The sequence below is a fragment of the Lepisosteus platostomus genome, chromosome 3, assembly GCF_059453375.1.
Source record: "Lepisosteus platostomus isolate fLepPlt1 chromosome 3, fLepPlt1.hap1, whole genome shotgun sequence".
NCBI classification, from domain to species: domain Eukaryota; kingdom Metazoa; phylum Chordata; class Actinopteri; order Semionotiformes; family Lepisosteidae; genus Lepisosteus; species Lepisosteus platostomus.
The window spans coordinates 10,081,498-10,103,109 of record NC_142613.1 but is presented as its reverse complement, the minus strand read 5'-3'; the positions used below and the strand labels follow the sequence as shown (position 1 = coordinate 10,103,109).

Sequence of the window (21,612 nt, the reverse complement as noted above, 5' to 3'; positions counted from 1 at the left end):
ATTTTGGAACAAACTGCGCTTGTATAGCAAAGGATGAGTGTATACTATTTCACAATAACATTTCTTCTAATTTTACTAGCTACAGTAGTTCAATTTGTACTAACATTTGTAGCATTTATTGAACACTCAGCCATACTTGGTAGATGAGAATTGTAGTGGATTAATTCATTTGAGAGACCTTACTTTAGCAGCTGCACAGGCTTCTGAATAGATGCAGAAACATTTGCATCTCGTACCTGAAACGAGCAAATTCTTGAGAAATTCAGAAAAACTGGAGACCCAGGGTACGAACGGTTAAGTCTGAGACTGTTTTATATGATGCAGTTTTTTGGTTCAGTGCAACACTAACATCATACTAGACAAATTCAAGAAAACCAATACAAATTACAAAATAAAATGAAACATTTAAGTAGTGTTGTGAAAAAGTTCTTTCCTGATTTCCTCTATTATTGCAGGTTTTTGACACTGAATGTTTTCAGGTCTTCAACCAAAATCTAATATAAGATAAAGGGAACCTGAGTGAACAAATAACACTTTTTTTACTTATTTAATTTATTCAATGAACAAAGTTATCCAACACCAACTGGCACTGTGTGAAAAAGTAATTGCCCCCTTAGTGAAATCAACCCAATTAAAGGGATAATTAGTCAGTTGATTGAACACAGCCAGGCTTGATTACAGCCAGCCCTGCTCGATATAAACCTCACTTATTTTGACCCTTACCCTCAGAGTCAAGCTGCCAGCACAAAGATTCAACAAGCACATTATGCCATGATCAAAGAACATTTCTGAAGAGATCAGAAAAAAAAGTTGTTGATATCCATCAGTCTGGAAAGGGTTACAAAGCCATTTCTAAGGCTCTGGGACTCACCGAACCACAGTGAGAGCCATAATCTCCAAATGGAGAACACTTGCAACAATAGTGAATCTTCCCAGAAGTGGCCGACCTGTCAAAATTTCTCCAAGGGCGCAGCGGAAAATCATCCAGGAAGTCACAAAGGATCTTAAAAAAAACATCCAAAGAACTGCAGGCTTCTCTTTCCTCAGCTAAGGTTAATGTTCATGACTCCACAATCAGAAGAGACTGGGCAAAAATGGGCTTCATGGGAGAGCAGCAAAGAGGAAACCACTGCTAACCGAGAAGAACATAAATGCTCGTCTCTCATTTGCCAGGAAGCACCTGCATGATCCCCAAGCCTTTGGGAAAATGTTCTTTGGGAAAAGTGGAACTTTATGGACAACATGGGTCCCATTATATCCGATGTGAAGCAAACATGGCATTCCACAGTAAGGGCATCATACCAACAGTCAAACATGGTGGTGGGAGTGTGATGGAGTGGGGATGCTCTGCTGCCTCAGGACCTAGATGACTTGCCATAATTGAAGGAACCATGAATTCTACTCTGTATCAGAAAATTCTTAAGAAGAATGTCCAGTCACCCGTCTGTGAGCTGATGCGTAGTTGGGTCATGCAGCTCGAAAACCTGCCCATGTTTCTGAATTAAAGCAGTTCTGTCAGGACAAGTGGGCTAAAATTCCTCCACAGCGATGTGAAAGACTGATATTGAATTATAGGAAGCATTTGGTTGCAGTCATTGCAGCTAAAGGTGGCACAACCAGTTATTAAGTGTAAGGGGGCAATTACCTTTTCACACGGGAATGGGTGTTGGATAACTTTGTTTTTTAAATAAATGAAATAATCATAATTAAAAAGTGTTATTAGTTCACTCAGGTTCCCTTTATCTAATAGCAGACTTTCTCTAAAGATCTGAGAACATCCAGTGTAACAAATATGCAATAATAGAGGAAATCAGGCAAATACTTTTTCAGGGCACTGTACATCAATGGTTCCTGTTAAAAAATAAAAAATAACACTTAGCACTTTTTTCCCATTTAACATTATTCCATTGAACAATGAGGTATTAAAAAACTCAATTACTGCTAGTGTTCAGCAAAAGCCTTATGTTCTAATAAATCCTGTTATAAATTATACCTTGAAGTGCCTAAATCATTGGACACAAAAGGCCCTATTCTGGAAAATCCTTGAGACACAAGCCAGTTTCTCATTGTACAAGTTGTCAGCTGCTCTGCTTAAGCCTAAAAAAACAGGCTACTTGATGGTCTCTGTAATGTTTGTAAGACCACAGATATTACCTCCCTTGACATGGACATTATTTGCACATAGGGTGTGAAAAACTAAAAATAAGCAGGCATTACCTTCATTACGTATGCATACAGGAGCCAAAGCCGATGAAGCACTGACTCAACTTACTGATACAAAAGGACGCTTTTTATACAAAATCACAAACAGAAAACCCACCCAGAATAGTTTCAGTCCAATTCCATGCCATATATGGTATAAAGCCACGGCTGCTAGCCTTGGTACATGATAAAATGTAAGAATATTCTTGGGTTCCTTTAATTATTGTTTAAGCAGACAACTTCTAGGTTTTGTTAATCATGGCTTAAGCAGATATCAGGCACTCTCAGTTCTGCTCAGGGTGCCCGATGCGGGGTCTGCCCCTCACGTTCCATGCATGTCGCCAGCTCACGCTTAAGTTGCAGTTAGCAATTTTCCATTCTTCTAGCAGGATAGTTAGTAAAATGATGTTAGTAAATTTACACAGTAAAGGCAAAAAAGGATGAAATAGAGAATAAAATGTTTGATCGCTCATAACTTGGGTAGAAAAAGTACATATTTTATGTACATGTGCACCAACATTTTGTTTAAATTCATGACTGAGATTTGTCTGGATTATATGTACAAGCCTTTGTCCACAATGGATCTCCTCAGGTGAATGAATTCAGATGTTAAATTCAGAACACCTACTAGACATGACCTTTGCAGAAAGGACAATAAGACATAAAGGAAATAACCTTCAAAAGATTCCAAAGTAAAGGCAGAAAAACTGATCTGAGTTTCAAAGACAAGCCAGACAGGCACCCTATTCACAAAAACAACAAACCCTCTATGCAGAAATGCTTAGTAAAGAAGCCGCCCCTAGAGATGATAAAAACCAGAATTTCCCTCATTGCCCAAGAATGATGTTCTCAAATAATGTCTCAATTGCATTTCTTGATAAACCCACTATTTAATAAAATGGTGCTGCCACTGATTATAACCAAAGGAGATGGGCCAACAAACTATGCCACACTTTAGAGGACAGAGGACTAAATTGTTTTAATAAGAATCAGCTAGAATCCGCTGGAAAATCCTGAACTTTCAGTCTGCCCACTTCCCCTTTTGACAAACAAGTCAAATTGCACTTTCACAATCAGGAAGATCATATGGTGTCATCGACCATAGGGTGTCACTGTAGTTCATCTTGCATTGAATGTGCTCATATCTCTCAGTCCCTCCCTGGCCAGCGTCTGGCACAATACACATGGTACAGTTACCAGAAAATTGAATTTTATTTGGTTTTGCTTAGCAAGTCGTCTTAATTCTTTTTAGAAGGATACTGCCACATACTTGTATACCACCGCTGCTGCTGACCTAACCCTCTGCAGACCTCCAGACTTCAGACCATCTGAACAAGTCATAAGGAAAACTGATGCTATTTTTTTCCCAGTGCACTCAATCTTAAAACATGCATTTAACTTTTTCTAAAATTTAGTATTTTCAATGTAGTAGAAGTCAGTTTTTTAATAAGCACAATCAGGTGCAATGTGGAACTTTTTAAATCATGTGTCATAGCACCAAACAGTAGAAAACGCATTTCTGCCACTGAGATGGTTTAACGATACAAATAGGTTAAACTTTTTTTTTTACTGATACGATTGATTCTTCCATCAGTAAATTAGTGCTTACCTACGACTTGATCTTTACAAAGTTCAAACAGATTCAATCAACAGGGAAGAAAAGTAAAAAAAAATAACAACAGTGCACATTTAAAAGAACACATTACACTTTGGAACAGAAGCAGGGAAATACTAGAACTTCCATTTCAGTGCCAGGCTTACATACCACGAGCTATTTCAATATATTAATGTGAACTCAGTTTTAACGAACAACGAGGTGGTTGTACACAAATCCTGTAATGGAATGGACTGGAAGATCTGGTATTTGACTACTCTTGTTCTCCCACCCCCACCACACACCCCTCAACAGGTGCTATTAGTAATGCTATTGTCAAACTAAACAGTTTCTTTCTCTTCCAGGGCAGGTCACTTAACCTCCAGAGCCCTCACAGCCTGCCTTCCTTGTGCCCTGGCAGGTACCCACTTCACTTTGGCTTTCCTCAATTCCGTAGCCCTCCTAGCGCCCGGCCTAGCTGTGTCCCTGGGCCCCGCCCTCGGAGATGCTGTCCACTGCCGAGGTCCGCTGGGCACCGGCCCCCAAGTCCACAAACATGTGTGGGATCTCGCTCCCGAAGTAGATCTTGCTGTTGGCCGCAATGGCCTTGAACTTCATCAGCTGGAGGTACTCTGGGGTCAGCTTGAGCTGCAGAGAGAAACGGGTGGGGGTTAGAGAGGAAATGGACAAATAAGTTCTCACCCAGGACCCAGCCTCCTATGCCCCACGCCACAAAGTAGTGACCAGCCTAGGTCCTGGAAATTCCCAGGTACCATTTGCTTTGGCGATACATGCTCATGACTCAGGGCAGCCCAAGAAAAAAAGGAGTACTATGCGGATAGAATCAGCATCCTCCTGGGATGCAAAAAAATAAATGTTTCATTAATGTTTGCCATACTTTTCAAATGTCTGCTTGGAGGCATGCAGCCAGAATCCCACAGATCACATGGTAGGAGTGTGTTTAATGCACCAGCATTTCAAATGCATGACAGCAAACTTCTTCAGCAGCTTCAAGAGACAGGGTTCAAGAATCAGCAAAGGTATCATGCCGGGCAGAACAGCTCTCACTGATGACACTGTAAGCTGTCAGAGGCCAAGGTAGTAGCCGAGGTAAAGAATTTCCTATTCTGCCTCAAACATCCAACCCAACAACCAGGCGCACACGGCACAGAACTACAGTGGAAATTTCATAACATTGAAAGGAGTCAAGAAAATCTTTATGAGGAAGTCTTAATGTATACAGAAGGCTTCCAACTTAGTTTGCTGAATCCAAAACAGTATAAAAGGAAATACCTGGACACTGTCTTTATTATAGATAAGATTTGAGGAAGATCAGACTGTCCTACAGAGTCTACATCTCTTTGTAACAGAAGACAGTCCCATGATCAGTCACCTTGTTGGCTTCTGCATTCTTACGGGCAGTGTAGAACTCAGCATCCGCTCGTGCTTTTTCTCTGGCCAAGTAGGCAGCATCTAGGAAAACAAAGAGTTGAGTGGGCAACAGAGAAGCAGAGAGAGATCCTTAGATTTAGATCCCCTCAACCATCATCAGTGAGCTCCAGACTACCTGGGCAGCAGACATCCTCCTCAGTACAGAGGAACAGTCTCCAACCTAAAATCCTGTTGCACAGCGCAGTTTATCTAAGAACTCAATTTAAGTGCAAAAAGAAGCCAAAGGCATACAGGCCCCCAGCTAGATACTAGACTCCCTTGCCACGGTATGAGACCTTAGTGGAGTGAACAACCCAAAGCTGAGACAGACCTTGAAAAAGTCCAGGCTCAGCGAGTACAGGCTACAGTAAAGATGGACTGACACAGGCAAACGAAGACCTGGAGACAGTGTGGGCGAGGGAAGAAAGACGTAAAACAGTTTGTTCTGTACCATGCTAAGTACACACCGGTGAGAGGCCCTTACCACCCCCCAGCATAACCCGCAGGACATTTTACTACAACCAAGCTCAGTACAGAAGTTAAACCGCTGACAATACTCAGAGAAACACAAACAGACAACACGATAAACCAGCTCATGGCACAGTCTTTGTGCACGGCTCCAATCTGTACATAAGTTCAGAGATAAATGTTCCTTAAGTGTGAATAAGTGGTCATGGATTACTTATTCAACAGATATTTAAAAGTATCTGAACAGTAGAAAATATAACCTTGGAGAGGCAGAAATAACCTCTTGTAACATATTACAATATGTAATATGTAACATACTGTATGGCTGCCAGCAACCATTTCACCCTGCAACTTAGAACTGACAACCCACTGCAGCTCAGCAGGTGTGAGCCTGGTCAGTACCTGGATGGGAAACCCTAAGGTTGTTGCTGGAAGAGGTGTTAGTAGGACCAGCAGGGGGTGCTCACCCTGCGCTCTATGTGGGTCCTAATGCCCAGTATAGTGACGGGGACACTATACAGTAAACAGGCACCATCCTTTGGATTAGACGTAAAACCGAGGTCCTGACTCTCCGTGGTCATTAAAAATCCCAGAGGGTTTCTAGAAAAGAGTAGGGGTGTAACCCCAGTGTCCTGGCCAAATTTCCCTTTGGCTCTTACCAATCATGGCCTCCTAATAATCCCCATCTATGAATTGGCTTCATTACTCTGTTCTCCTCCCCACCGATAGCTGATGTGTGGTGAGCATTCTGGCGCACTATGACTGCCGTTGCATCATACAGGTAGGGGCTACACATTGGTGGTGCTGGAGGGGAGTCCCCATTATCTGTAAAGCACTTCGAATGGAGTGTCCAGAGAAGTGCTATATAAGTGTAAGCAATTAATAATTCTTATTATATTAACATTACAAAAATACTACACAGTGTACAGTAGAACATGATTTTGTGCATTCAAATCCAGCTTATGTATATGAAGACAGTCTTGACAAATCTTTTTAAAACATCCAAATCTTTTCTGCTAGGAAAAATGGTACTAGTCATGAAATTACAGCTGACAAACTTTTAAACAAATCTAGGAATTTTACTGAAGCAATCTGTGTAGAGAAGCGTGATTTGAACCTACAGAATTTCAGCTACAGGTTTAGAACATGCAATTATTCTCCTAATACCCACAAAATAAAGTTTTGAAATCTGTGCAACATAATCTGATTCATGTCAGTATGTCAGCACTGAGGCATACTCTGCTTTAGAAAGCAATGTCAATGTATTTACTTTTTGTATTTGTTTCTGTTGCAATCGTTTGAACAAAACCTGTTGTTTTTTGCTTAGAAACTTTGTTGCAAATATCGCATGATCCAAAGAACAGAATAACACAAGATTTAATGGTGAAGTGGAAGTGATTTTAAAGACTTCAAGACAAATCCCAGCCTCACTGAACTTGAAAATTATTATCTATATAGGACCAGTTTGTGTTTGGGGCCAGGAATCATGGACAAGATCAGCATGAAGGCAATCTGAGAGGAGCACATCTGAACAGGTTTCAACGTTGATGAAACCCCCCAAAGTTTCACAACAATCAGTACAGGGGTTTTTCAGAAGAAAAATGCAGTCAAATTGTCGTCATCTTACACAGAAAATCTACCAAGCTCAGAGTTAATTGGCCATATCATTGAACAGGAACAGTTAACATTACTTGAGATACGTTTCTCCAAACACTGCTCTTTGGAAGCCTAATAATTTTGAAACTTAATTTTAAATCAGGAATAAAAAAAGTCACAACCTTAATGTTAAACATCATATTTAACATCTTTAGACGTTGTCATGCTAATAAAGATTTTTTAAGACTAAGTTTGTTAAAAGAGAAGCTTGGGAAGGCCTATTCCTGAGAAGCAGTTGAATATTTAAAACATCTGTGGCCCTGACCTATCCAAACATGGCACTTGAATCATATCCATGGATTGTTTTCAGACTTCGAGTTACAACCTTTTTATTAAATTATTTCCTAAAGAGCTGAGTTTTAGAACTTCTACTGGACAAATATTACTGAAATTAAATCAATCAAGGGAACATAAAATATCGCTTTTTAAACAAGTACATGACAATTCCAAAACGGAAAGGACATTTTATTGTTTTGCTGAAAAATATTTACAGTGTCTCCACCTTGTTTTGATGTTTTCTAAATAATCATGAAACAGAACTTAATGTGGTGTGAAATCTCTCTAACTATTAATAAAAAATTAATCATGATCTCACAGCAAATATTACACTCCACAACTACACAGAGTAAATTCAGAAGATGTAGACAATAATGTAACTGTGGGAAACAAATTGTATTAATTAGCATATTTGGCTACGGACTGCTTGGCTGGAGAGATGTTTGTCTTGTGAAATGACTATGCCTGAAACTCCTTATGATTACCCACTGCTGAGAAAAAGGGTCACTATTTATATGCTAGAGAGCATGAAGAGAGGAAATTTGGGTTTTCTTCAACCCCTGAACTTTCAACATGGATTCCAACAAACAGTTTAACGAAAAACCTGTTTTTATAACTTGGCAGCAACAAAGCAATAATTTAATTTAATAGTAAATTATAATAGAACCATTTTTAGTCTCTCTTTAAAGGATGAGAAAGAAACAAAATCTACAAATCTGTAAATGGGTTTGACTACTTGCTGGGCAGCAAGGTGGAACTGCCAATCAATTAAAGTGATTTTTAAATATACAGTAGTCTCCTTTATACATGTTTCACACAACCAAGTATCACTTAAAACATAGACAACCTCATTAAAAACGCAGCATTTGTGCTGCAGGAAGGTTTTCAAGTAAAGCTGAATTTATGCAAGTCAAGCTTTGCATAGCCAGGGGAAAGGCTGTATAACAATGTAGCACTTTTGAATGGATGTGTAACAGTACGATGGCATTCCAGCAATCTGAAGTCTCCCCAGACTTTTGCTTTTTTGCAGATATGACCATGTCATCCTGGAAAAATAAAATCCATCATTTTGCTGCCTTCACTGTTAAGACTTTGCTAAAAAAGCACACAAATCTGAGCAGTACCACAGGCCATCTGTTCGGGTTTCTGCTAGATGGATATTCAACAGATGTTAAATGCTTACCCTCAGTATTTTGTATTGATAGGAAATCACAGTGATAGGGTCGTTAACTCTATTGCCTCAGAGCTATGTGGAGTCCACACTTAGAAGCAGGAGATCAACACCCTCCTCTCCAATCCAGTATATCTCATGTGCTTCAGCTACCCAGATATCCCCAAAACAGTTGGGTAAAGGTTCAAAGTTATGACTTATTTCCACTACTCAAATTCCTTAAAGGTACTGACAAATACAAGCTAGTGGAATTCTTCAGAAGAAAAACAGTGCCACATGAACCATAAGATACCACTGGAAACTAAAGTGGATTTAAAACATAACACAACAGGATATGGCAGTTTGGTACCCAATCATCAAACAAAGATGACTACCTAGCTTCTTTCAAGGAGATCATTAAATCAATGAGCTACATTTGTAGCTTCATGACTAACACAGCAAATAAACATCTGGCAATAATTTTAATATATTGTCAGAACAGCTGGTAAAGCCATTAAGCAAAAGCATTACAAACTCACACAAAAAATACAATGCCTCTGTTGCTTCGATTGCATTTGTAACAGTAAGCAAAAGTAAAGTGATAATTAAGATATTTACTTTTTAGCTAGCTGTGCAAGGATTTTTCTAGATGCTATTTGAAAATAATTAAAAACCAAATAAAAAAATCCTATAACCCACAACTGGATAAATAACTGTAGCTGTTCACTGCTGGCAGTTCAGCTGGTCCTTGCAGAATTACGATAAGATCACTTTATTGGCCATATACAATTTCTTGTATTAGGAATTTGTATTTTCACATACCCCAGCTTGCTCTCCATGAGACACACAGTCAGGGAGAGAAGCTTGGGGTCAGAGTGCAGGGTCAGCCATTTATACAGCGCCCCTGGAGCAGTTGGGGTTAAGGGCCTTGCTCAGGGGCCCTACGGAGTAGGATTCCTCTGCCAGCCGTGGGATATGAACCGGCAACCTTGCAGCCACAGGCACAGATCCTTAGCCACAGAGCCACCGTATCGCATCATCTCCTAAATCATTCCTCATGGATCTCAGGTTCAGTATAGTAAACAGTGATTTCTGAGAAAATTAGCTTCTTTTTAATAAATATCCCCTATCTACCATAAAAAAACATCCAAAAATATTAAATAGTACATAAGTCCTATAGATTCTTCTGGCTCTTAATTTCTGTTAATCTGCACTTCTGAATACAATTTAAATTCATCTTCAAAAGGGATTTGAAAAGTAACTAATGGATTTTTACTAAATATAAAAATTTGCATTACTGTTTTTGAGTGTAAATGATGAACACTATCACGCACATCATAAAGGGGAAATGCAACACTTTTTACATTTCAAGGTTAGAAATCGACATTGATGAGTGCATTTCAAACCACGATGAAAGTAAAATATACCAATTTCCATCACAAAATAGATAAACTTTCCAGGTATGTGCCATGTGCTGTGATTCAGAACAAACCAAACTTCGGTGAGATGAAGCAGCCCTTTTACATTGTAAACAAGATCTTAGAAGAAAGCATGCTTTTCATCGCAGAATCTAGGAATTCTTAATGCTCACTAATTTTAAGAGCTGATTTGCTCCTTGTTTTTATGTCATCTTAGCAAACTTCGAATTTATATAATACAGAAGAACAATTAGATTGCAAAAATACTGCAGCTTGAATTGTACTGAGAAGTGCTTATTCAAGAGGATGTTAATGCAAAATGAATCCTGCAACTATTTTAAAAATATTTATACCTCCAAACTTAATTTTAGGGCTGACAATCTAGAATATGGTTAAAGTGGGGGAAATTCAAAAATAGATCTTCACCACATTAAAAAACTCTCTACACATTTGTGCTTTTCTATTCTATAATGTGCTTTCCATTGTAAGCATATGGGTTTACTAGTGTGTATCTACTAGTCGGTCTCTTCACTCTGCCTTTGTCTGCTTCAGCTCAGTAACATCTGTCTACTTCTGTGAGTGGATGTACATCCATCTCATGGCGATGCCCTTCACTGAGCACAAAGCAGTGACTGCGAGTCAGAGGAGATGGCTGGATTACTGACAGGAGAGCTGTCACTACTGACGGCTGTCAACATTTCCATTCTACGTTCCCAAACGTTCACCTTCAATCTCCGAGATCTTTTTTTCCGTCTCCTTCTCCATCACCTTCTGCCCATACTTGATCTCTGCCACCTGGGCCAGCTTTTCCGCCTCTGTGTAGGATAGAAACAGAATGAATTAATGGGTGAACAAACAGATGAAGGCATCGGTTTAATAAGAGAAAGGGCACCGTTATCCCACATTAGGGGATACAATTAAATTAAAATTTAATTTATAACTAAAATTAAAACATTTTTATGTCTCCTATCTTGTACAAATGCAATGCTTTGTTGATGTTAACTAGGTTCCTAATCTGAGATGTCATAAATCCTGAGTCTACAGGCTTATTTTGTTACTTTGAAACAGTCACTATTTCAGGAGTTCTGTCCTTAAAACATTTCATTTGCACTCACATGTAAGAAAAGTGGAGAAAGGCAGAGATGCAGCCGTTTAAAAAAAAAAATGTTTTTCATTTGAGTGCATGTGATGTATTTTTGACAGATGTACCATCTTTTAATTATCTCTTTTTAACATTGAACCATATTAACCGAGGTTGAGGTTGCACATTTTTGCCTCACAGTACTGGAGTCCTGGGCTCAATCCCTGGGGTGCTGTCTGTATGGAGTTTGTACGTTCTCCCCATGTTAACACAGGTTTCCTCCCACAGTTCAAAGACATACTGATAGGTTTCTGGTAAAAATGGCCCTGTTGTGAGTGAATGTGTGTTTGTGTCTATCTTTTCCCTGTGATGGACTGGTGTCCTGTCCAGGGTGTATCCTGCCTTACACCTCTTGCATGCTCAGAAGGCTCTGGCTCTCCCAGAAAACTGGATAAAGCAGTTAAAAAAAGAATTAACTGACTACCCATCTTGCTCTGTTTTGCAATTCCACCCCCAAATAAATTCACTGTTCTCTTTTTAACAGTGAAGGACTAATACTTAGACAGTTTTAATGATGTCCCATAACTTGGCAGTGAATGCAGAGTGGAATGTGCATCTTTCAGATGAACCAGGTGGTGGCACAAACCTATAGATCGACTTCTGATACCACATCCCACCCTTTAAGTGAAACAACCAATCACAGCTCATCATCACCAAGTACTTCGATGTCTCAGACATCTCCAATTTTCATTTCAGCCCCGCCCTCCTCACCTACCAATCACAGCTCTCTTCCTCTCCGTTTCTGCCTCTTTCTCCACTACTTTCTGAGTCTGCGCTGCGATCAGCAGCTTCGTTTTCTCACTTTCCCTAGTGAGAGAGTAAAAAAAACAAAAACAAACCTAAAGCAGGCCTGAGACGTGCCACGCTTACACTTCACATTTCCATGTCATATGCCGCACACAGCAGTGACATACTGTACATAGAAAGAGTGAAAAAGGAATAAGAGGAGAAATGGAACTTAAAGCAAAGTGCAGTTAAGACTGGCAACAAGAGGCACTTTGTCTTTTACACAAAGGATTGTGGGAACAAACTACATAGCCATGCTGTCAAAACCGAGAACAAAGCTACTTTCATGAAATGGCTGGAAGAGAGCTTTGGATCACCTAGCTACAAAAGACCGAACAAGTTCTATGCCAAATGGCCTCCTCCCATCTGCATACTTAATCGTTTTATAGACAGGCATGCCCCCCTTAAATTCTTCACGCTTGATTATTTATTAACAAGGAAAAATGCTAAAAATGTTGACTTAACTAATGACTCAAACAAATACTTAAATGAAAAGGCATATAAATGATTATCTGTCCTTAACTCACCCAAACCAAGCAAAAGCTGACTGAGTTTGGTATGTAATGCTTAAAATTTACTAGAAGCTTAGAAGAGAACACAGACATTTTGAATACAAGATCTTTCAATGAATGAGAATCCTTCTGCTGATTCCCAAGACCATTAATCCTCAGAAGAAAGCTTTTCCTTTCTTAGCTTTATGTCAGAAATTGATTTATCACCCCACAAAACAACTGACACACATCCTTTCAAACAAGGAATGCAAGCAGTAGAGAACTTACATTAGCTCGTAGTTTCTGCGTATGGATTCTGGAATGTTGGGTTTTGTAACACGAACAGCCTTGAAGGCAAGAGGAAAAAAAGGAAGAGGCGGGAAATGAAACACCAATCCAAGTTTATATTATGATTTATCTCATCTTTGGCCCTTTGTGGTCAGCTACCATGCATTACAGGAAGTGTTGTATAAACAGGCATTAAGAAAATAATGGAAAAAAGTCTAAAACACATACACAAATACTACTTGGAAGGTCTTAATTAAAACAGAAAAAATGCTTGGGAGAAAATAAGAGTAGGGATGTTTTGTTGTTACATGTTCCATAATCAATGTTCATAATGTTCATAATCAAATTTCAGGTAAGCAGTCAACACTATAAAGCATACTGTATCGAAACAAGATTTTACACTTCTTTGCATAAGGATTCTAATCCGTGCACAGTTTTTACATTCTGTTGCTTTAAAGCTTGGAGTATTTGACACTTTAAAGTAGCAAGTCGTATTTATTATATACACACCCTACTCCCCACATTCAAACCAAAAGGCAAGAAGTAAATAGATTACAAAATTAAATAAAAATCTATCCCCCAAATCTACATTTCTAACAGAAAATATCTCCATATCTGTATCAGTTTCAGCCAACAATCATATAGACAAAAGATAAAAAATAAAAATAAGATTATAAAGCACTTTTCTTTTAGAGAAGAAACCATTTTAGAATTCCTTTAACTTGTCTGGCAAAATGCAGTTGCATTATTAATGTGGTGTGACGGCAGCAGATAATGCTGGAATCAAACTGTCATGCAAAACTGAGTCCTCTGCCACAGCCTATGATAACTGCCTAAATGTACTCCATTCCTTCTCTCACCTGTATGATGAGGCCAGGGGCCATGGTGGTCAGATCCTTCTGCAGAGCCAGTTTAAGGTTCTCATCAATCTGATCTGTGAAGACAAAGCCAGGGAGAACACTCAGCCACTATGACCTAATAAAACCATGGCAGCATTAATACCTAAACGCTTGTAGCGTAGCATGAGGTAGGTATTGGATCCAAGATAGATCCAGTCACCAAGTTCATTGTCAATATCCATAAACACATGAAGTATTCTATCCAAGGACATCTTAAATTTACACAGTAAGCTAAAACTGTGAATCCTTAGTAATTGTTGCAAAACGTTTTCCCTGGAAGAGAGCAAAATGCTTCCAGTAACCTTTATGGATCTGCAGTCCAGACAACTTACTAACAGTAATTTTTGCATGACTCATGAGGTTGTTTTGCACTGACAAGGATCTGAAGGAAAGAGGAATGCGAGATAGATTATGTGCTTACAAATAGATTGTTGTTTTCGGATAGTCTCGTTAGGTATTAATAATAATAATAATAATAATAATAATAATAAAAAACTTTATTTTATATAGCGCCTTTAAAGGTGGCTTCTCAAAGCGCTTATTTCATCTTTGAATGCAATAGCTCTGGATACACTTTCACGGCAAAACCTGATGAAATTTGAAATGTGCTTTTACGTCACCGCCAGCTGCGATTCTTGCTAGCAAAGGAATTCGAGTGCTCGCATGGCCACCACAAAAACCAAATCAGGAACTATACTACATTCATCACCTTTTGAGAAGAACTCTGGAGACAAAAGTTCACACTGTTCACACAGATGGCTTCTGTCTTTCATTACAAAGCCTTGTTTATTTCACACAACTGGAGTGGACCACTATTCTTTCCAATGTAAAAAAAAACACGAGAATATTTTTTTCCACTTGAGATAAAACACACATTTGATTTTCTGTTGCCTCCATATGAAATCACTAATGATTGACATGCAGCAATCCAGAATCAAATATAATTGTTTCCGTTTCACATTTTAAGTTCCAGTTTTTATATTACTTAAATATTTAACAGTTTTTCATGGTCACATGCCATTTAATTTACATATGAGGACATGGAAGTGCAGGGATTCTGAGCAAAAATACACTCATTCTGACTTACAATTAGTGGACACAGAAAATGGAAAGCCTAGGGTATATGAAGGAAGACTAGATCAGTATTTTGAGACCAAGCTCTTCCACCACTGTGATTCATGCACTTATTAAGCAAATATCCCGAAATACTCTGGGTAATAAATAAAAGTCTGGACAGGCCTGTAATTTTGGATCAGTTTAAAATCATTATGGCTGGCATGACAGCAAGAGAGCTCAGTGACTTTAAAAGAGGGTGATTGTTAAAACGCATTTGGCAGGACCTACAGTGATGCATTCAGTGACCAGGAGCGCACAACATGCTGATGTTACACAAGGAAGTGTCTAAGAAGAAGTCAGCTTGGAACTCTGATGGGGGGATGTCATTAGCAAAGGGCAAAAGAGGCGATCAACTGCAAATCAACAGATTTCACATTTTAACTTGGGGTGTGTAGCCAGTTTCATCTAAAATGGTCTGCTGAGATCTCTGAGAACACGACATTGCAGTCGGGTTACAATGCATAAGCCCGCTCATCACACCAGCAATGCACGTGGAGAAAGTGCAGTGGAGAAATGTGATGTGGTCAAATGAAACATCCTTCACCAACAAAAGGACGAGTGTTTGAGTGCACTCATTCCTTTAGAAGTCAAGTTCAATGTTAATTAAAACAAAAATGTGAGCGATCACCTTCACACCATTTTGCAGCACTTCTTTCCTGCTGTGAGGAGTTCCATCCAGCATGATGGCCGCCATCCTTCGAGCACGTGTGGTTGCCCAGTGGTTTGATGTACGAGACACTGAGCTTAACCATACTATATATCATGGCTTTCTCAGTTGCCAGATCTGAACCAAATTGAGCATTAATGGGGTACTCCTGAATGACATCCCAGTCAGCGTTTTCCTCCCCCATCAACCAGAAATGAGTTTATTGAAGTTTAGACTATGCCTTGGTGCATGCAGGCCTTACTAGCTGCTCATGATGGCCCAATGACCTATGAAGTGTGTATTTTTACCACTGTACGTCAACTCTAAAGTTCGCTTTTGTTCCACAGTTTCCTATAAAAAGCTCGTTCAGCTCCAATGCTGCAATCAAATTGGGTTGATCATTGCAGGCAACACAAAAATGTAAAAAAAACTAATATAATTGCTAAGAAACAATATAAAACTGATTTACCAAATGTTTTTTGCTATACTGATTATAGTGCAAAGAAAATACTGAAAGTCATTCAGCAAGTTCCTCCTTGGCACAATATGCACTCTAAAACTTATCTATGGTAAATATTTTCTGGTGCGCCCTCTGGTGTCACTTTTCATGAAATGCACTGGGTTGGGATTAAGCAGTATTTTTCAGCTGTTTCAGTGGAACACTGAGAACATCATTCACTTTTCAGGAAAAACAGCCTAACTCTGTTAATATTAAGCAAACACAGAGCATCTTCTAGACCATTTTAAATTAGTTTCTTATTAATTTAGGAGTATTTCCAATGTTGAGAGTTTTTTCCTCACCACGTAATTATTTTTTTTTTGCACAAAGTGTCCCACTGCACTTATACAGTAGGAGCCACAGCACAATTATCAGAAGCAATGAGGAGATCACAGTACAGCAGAGGGAGTGAATTTCTCACCAAAGAGCTCAATGTAGACTTCTTGGAGGGTGTGCACACTGCAGAACTGGTTCAGCTCGTGATGAATCTTGTTGAAGATCAGGGCCTTGTCATAGTCTGCAGTGAAGTTCCTCACAATATCGTATACTCCAGGTAGAGACAAAGAGAGTGGGAGAGAGACTCAGATTCATGCATGCTCACATGGGTTTTCTCCAGATGTGCCAGTTTCCTCTCATCTTTTTAATAACATGCTGGCTGTGTGTTGAGACTAGCATACCATCCGAGGTGTGATCCCACCTTACAGCAACACCAATTAGAGACTATAACAAGAACAAGCAGCCTTCTAATGACTGACAGATGGAGATGTGATAAACATGTATGATTAAAGGACCCTGTAACCATGTTAATAATGGGTGTGCCCCTGTAGGTAAGGGAATTACCTGCTGAAGGGATGAGAAAGTTGACCACCTCTATCCTGTCAAAGTAGATCATAACACCGCCACTGCCAAGAGATCATAGAAACTGGAGTGAGGAAACAAATCTGTTCTCACTTCAGTTGTAGTCTGTACCCGTGTTGTAATAGGAGTATATCTTTAATATTTGCAGGTGTAACTTGTACAGACCAGAAATCAAGATACAGATATAGAGTAAATATACAGGTGCTGAAGAACACAATAACAGTTGGAAGCAGGAGGAGGCCATTTCCTGGTGTGGTAAACGATAAGCCAGTGAAAACTCATTATCAAGATTGTTCAACGCTGCCAAACCACTGTGAAAGAACAGTAATATTAGCACTAGTGGTAATCTGAACTATTCGAGTTATAATCAGTGTTATTCAAATAAAGGCAAGCAAGAAAACCCATCAATATCTCACCTTGTTCCACAAGGGACGTTTTTAACCTCGTCTGTTTGTAATGTCGTCTGCAGAATAAAGAACAAGAATGAACCAAACAGTGCAGAGAGCAAAAACATCAATGCACTATAACTATGCAGCTTCAATACTGATCTTATAAGAAAAGGGCTGTTGAGTGAGATAGTTTAATTTCATGGGATCAATCCAACCATGTGATCTGTTACACACTTTCTGTATTTAGTAATCACAGGTGGATCTCCAATAAACTGAACTTTGTTTTAGCTCACTGATGCCTTTGTAAAATGCCCATACCACATACAGTTGTAAAAGCTTGCAAAAGGAAATCTTCCAGTCTGTCACCACTTGATTTATTTAGGAAAAACAGAATCATCTCCTGCCGCTTAACATTATGGAAAAAAAAGACATTTCTACAAATAGTTACAAGAAACTTTGACATTTTATGAATTTCGGATAGAACTGAGGGATTCGTTTGAAGTGGCAAAAACAGTTGTTAGTGTGGCCACAAGCGAAACAAAAGCAAAAGGTTAAAGATCTTGAACTCAAACATGGAAAAACTGCCTTCATTCCAATTTCGTGCAGATTCTACAGTTCTATGTATGGATAGATACAAACGCTCTATTTGTATTCAACACTTTAAAAAAAGTACAGAGTTACAAAGGCAAATGTTCACACGAATACCCACCTGCACCGATTTGTAAGAGGTGATGAAGGGCAACATTAGATGGAACCCAGGACCACTGGTGGAAGTCAAGAGGGCACCACCCCTGCAGAAGGCAAGGAAAACAGGGACAGACAGGACGAGTGAAAGTGACTGAGAAAGAGGAAAATAAAGCCGTGACTATAACCCATCCATTTTCTGACCACTTTATCCAATACAGGGTCACGGAGAAGCCGGAGCCTATCCTGGAAAGCAACAGGCACAAGGCTTGATACCCCCGATGATGACACACAAGTTTATTGCGAGGCACACACAGAAGCACTCATACCAGGGCCGATTTTCCCAGATGCCAATTAACCTACCAGTATGTCTTTGGACTGTTGGAGGAAACTCACATGAACACAGGAAACACATAACTCCACGCAGATAGCACCAGAGGAACTGAACCCAGGGCACCAGCGCCGTGAGGCAGCAATGCTAAGCACTGCACCACCGTGCTGCCCTTGTCACTATAACCACCTTGAAAAGTATTTTAACAGCCCCGTCCATTTGCAGCCAGATTTCATGACTTCGCACCGTTTGAGCAATGCAAAACTCTCGCTCGCGAGCCGCGGGCAGAGCAGACGGGGCACCGGTCGCACCTGTGAAGTGAGCCGTGGCCACTGACCTGTAGTACACCCCGATGTGCCCCTCCTCGATCTTGTGCACAGAGGAGAACAGGGCAGCGGCGGTGATCGCCATGACGACGGAGGCGATGGCGCCGAGCTGCGTCATCCTGGGGGGAAGAAGCAGAAGTCAGACGCGACCCAGGACTGGGAGTTCAGCATCATGTCAGGGCTGCTGGCACTGGACTGCTGACACCCTCTAAGCTGCGGCACACATCGCCTCCATAAAGCAAAGGCAATCCAAATAATTATTCTTATTTCGTTAGTTATTCATCAAATACCCCCCCCCCCCCCCCCCCCAAAGTGTACACTTTGGAAAAACAGGATTCTTCTGATGCAAAAACCTCATGTGGATTGGTAATCCGAAGAACAAGCCTTGGAGCCCCCACTCTTAACTGAGAATGTCAGTCATACTGTGCTCATGTGACTGGCTGTTTCCATGTAATAAAACCTCTACCAGCATCAACGCACTGATTCCTGAAGCCCCATTTTAAAATTTCTTCAGAAAATTCTTCACATGAACAGTCTATTTAAAGTGTAAAGTGTAAAGAAAAATAGATCTAAATACCTTCGCATTCCAGTGCCACAACATAGTGGGCATATTGTGGTTATTTTTAACACATTTGTCAAGGTGCAGATCTCCAAGTTCTAGATAACTCTTCTGCACCTTTAGTTCTTTAACTTCATTTGAGGTCATCATCTCAAACTCCTTTCCACAATATAGTGCACAGCTAGTTTTACATAGTGGTTTATGTCACTACACACTGTGTAATATATTAGACTTTTAATCTGCATCGCATCTTGGAGAGGTGCTGGCCAGTGGCTACATAACCCGGTGGAAATAATATTAATTTAAATAACCAATCCATTTGTCATGGAAAGCACTGGTTTCGACAACACTTCGAGGATCGCTCAAACTTTGACTCAATGTGCACATTTCCTGGAACTCACTGACCTGTAACCTAAGATCTTAGAACAAATAAGCGAACAGCTGCTCACTCAGAGCAAACCTGCAGCCGGAACTCGCCGGTGTAGGGTCTTACAATAGGATATATGACCCCGTCTTTCTCCAGATATTAAGAGGATTCGCCTGAGAGAAGGAGGGAGATTTTATCTGCTCAGCAGTTACTAGTTCGATATAATCCCGTTGTCCGAAGTGAACGCGAATTTCAGTACAGCCTGCATTCATTTAAGGTAAATGACCTTTTCAGTCCGCTGCCTTAACTAACATTTTTGTACTTCTTCTGTTGAATAATGTCACCCAAACGATGTGATGTTACACATCTTGCGTCAGGATACAAACAAGGAGCAAATACGCCTGTTATTCCGTTAACTGCTATTCCAACACAGAGCCTTAACGCAACGTCATTTATCTTTATAGTGCAGACAGTTATAATCAGAAGAACACATTCGAAGGTAGGTTAGAGGAACCGAAACTAAATTTAATTAAGTCCATCTGTGTTTAAGAAATGTATCACACTATGAAGTCCAGACATACACGGTATTGACGACTATGGGATTTTTGAGACAGAAACACCTTTGTCTAGTCCAGTGTCGAGATAATTCGGCCCCCGCTTTAAAGTAACATATCTCGAATCGCCTTACCTGTTCACCTGTTCGCGTTTGCTCCAGAGTAGAGAAATTAATCACCTGCACGACCACTTCCGGAAAAGATGCCTGCACTCTAGTGATTTGTTCTGTGATGTCTATGGTAGAATGAAATACATTGTGGTGCAGAGACTGCCATCTACAGTAGCGGAGTGAAACAGATATTACCGACTTGAAGCATATTTTATGTATTGATTAATGCCAAGTGTCCAATCATGTTTTTACTGTAGATGTCTGCTAAATGTTTCTGTTTTGGCAACGCAGTAATGTTTCGGTCATGTCAATAAGGCTCTTGGAATCTGACATTCAGTCCTGGTCCTGGAGGGTTGACGTGCCTTCTGTTTTCTAGTACACTAGTACACTGGAAGAGGTGTTAGTGGGGCCAGCGGGGGGCGCTCACCCTGCGGTCCATGTGGGTCCTAATGCCCCAGTATAGTGACGGGGACACTATACTGTAAACAGGCGCCGTCCTTCGGATGAGACGTAAAACCGAGGTCCTGACTCTCTGTGGTCATTAAAAATCCCAGGGCGGTTCTCGAAAAGAGTAGGGGTGTAACCCCGGTGTCCTGGCCAAATTTCCAATTGGCCCTTACTAATCATGGCCTCTTAATAATCCCCCTCTATGAATTGGCTACATTACTCTGCTCTCCTCCCCACTGATAGCTGATGTGTGGTGAGCGTTCTGGCGCACTATGGCTGCCGTCGCATCATCCAGGTGGATGCTACACATTGGTGGTGGTGGAGGGGAGTCCCCATTACCTGTAAAGCGCTTTGAGTGGAGTGTCCAGAAAAGCGCTATATAAGTGTAAGCAATTATTATTATTATTACTACAGCCTGCACAGCTGATGACGTGTGTGAAATCAATAGTTCAAAGTAATATTGTTTGTGTTAACAAACAGGGTCCAGGTTGCTTGTACTCACGGGGGATTTAAAATTATTCGTAAAACCCGGTGGACTACACTGTCCAGCCCGAGACGGGGTCGCAATGTAACAGTCCAAGCCAGTCGAACGGAGAGAAGTACAACGATAACTGGAATATGCGCAAGTAGCAAAATCAGCAGGAAAAGGGCAGGAAATGCCAAACATTGCTCCCCCACATAATCTCCCCCTGTCGCACAATGTTGGTTGCGTGTACTGTGACATTCCAGCAGGTTTTCTGGGTCACCCTTAACTCACTGATGTCTAAACGCATGCCCAATTTAGTTTTCACCACCTATGCAAGTCGTCAGAGAAGTAATTGATGGATCGTTTGAAATAAATATTCTAACTGCAGGAAGCTCATAAGCCCCACAGCCCGGCCATTCGCGGCGTAAGAGACCCAACTTACTAAAGAGCTCAAAACTCA

General features: G+C 40.3%; 1 protein-coding gene across 3 annotated transcripts; it reads right to left on the bottom strand.

The window, feature by feature from the left end:
* Positions 1-294: 294 nt before the first annotated feature.
* LOC148674331 (erlin-2) lies at positions 295-20,397 on the bottom strand. 3 transcript variants are annotated; one of them, XM_088624421.1, is made up of 12 exons: positions 20,264-20,397; positions 18,661-18,768; positions 18,018-18,099; positions 17,336-17,382; positions 16,894-16,963; positions 16,483-16,603; positions 13,762-13,835; positions 12,902-12,960; positions 12,052-12,143; positions 10,921-11,010; positions 5,190-5,269; positions 295-4,444 (listed from the first exon to the last, which is right to left on the bottom strand). In XM_088624421.1, exons 2-12 carry the CDS (start codon positions 18,765-18,767, stop codon positions 4,271-4,273), a joined length of 996 nt encoding a protein of 331 aa, XP_088480547.1. In that variant the 5' UTR covers position 18,768; positions 20,264-20,397; the 3' UTR covers positions 295-4,270. The 3 variants fall into 3 exon arrangements, with proteins under 3 accessions (XP_088480547.1, XP_088480549.1, XP_088480548.1); XM_088624423.1 differs by having other exon boundaries at positions 16,483-16,608; positions 16,902-16,963; XM_088624422.1 differs by having other exon boundaries at positions 18,661-18,787; positions 20,296-20,327.
* Positions 20,398-21,612: the final 1,215 nt, after the last annotated feature.

What these genes read in the sequence shown, in the direction of transcription:
- LOC148674331 (XM_088624421.1), bottom strand. Translation starts at nt 18,767, where the DNA reads ATGACGCAGCTCGGCGCCATCGCCTCCGTCGTCATGGCGATCACCGCC. An exon ending in CCCCTGGCCTCATCATACAG is followed by an intron (nt 12,961 to 13,761) that starts GTGAGAGAAGGA and finishes CTTGCCTTCAAG; the next exon opens with GCTGTTCGTGTTACAAAACC. An exon ending in CGCAGAAACTACGAGCTAAT is followed by an intron (nt 12,144 to 12,901) that starts GTAAGTTCTCTA and finishes CTCTCTCACTAG; the next exon opens with GGAAAGTGAGAAAACGAAGC.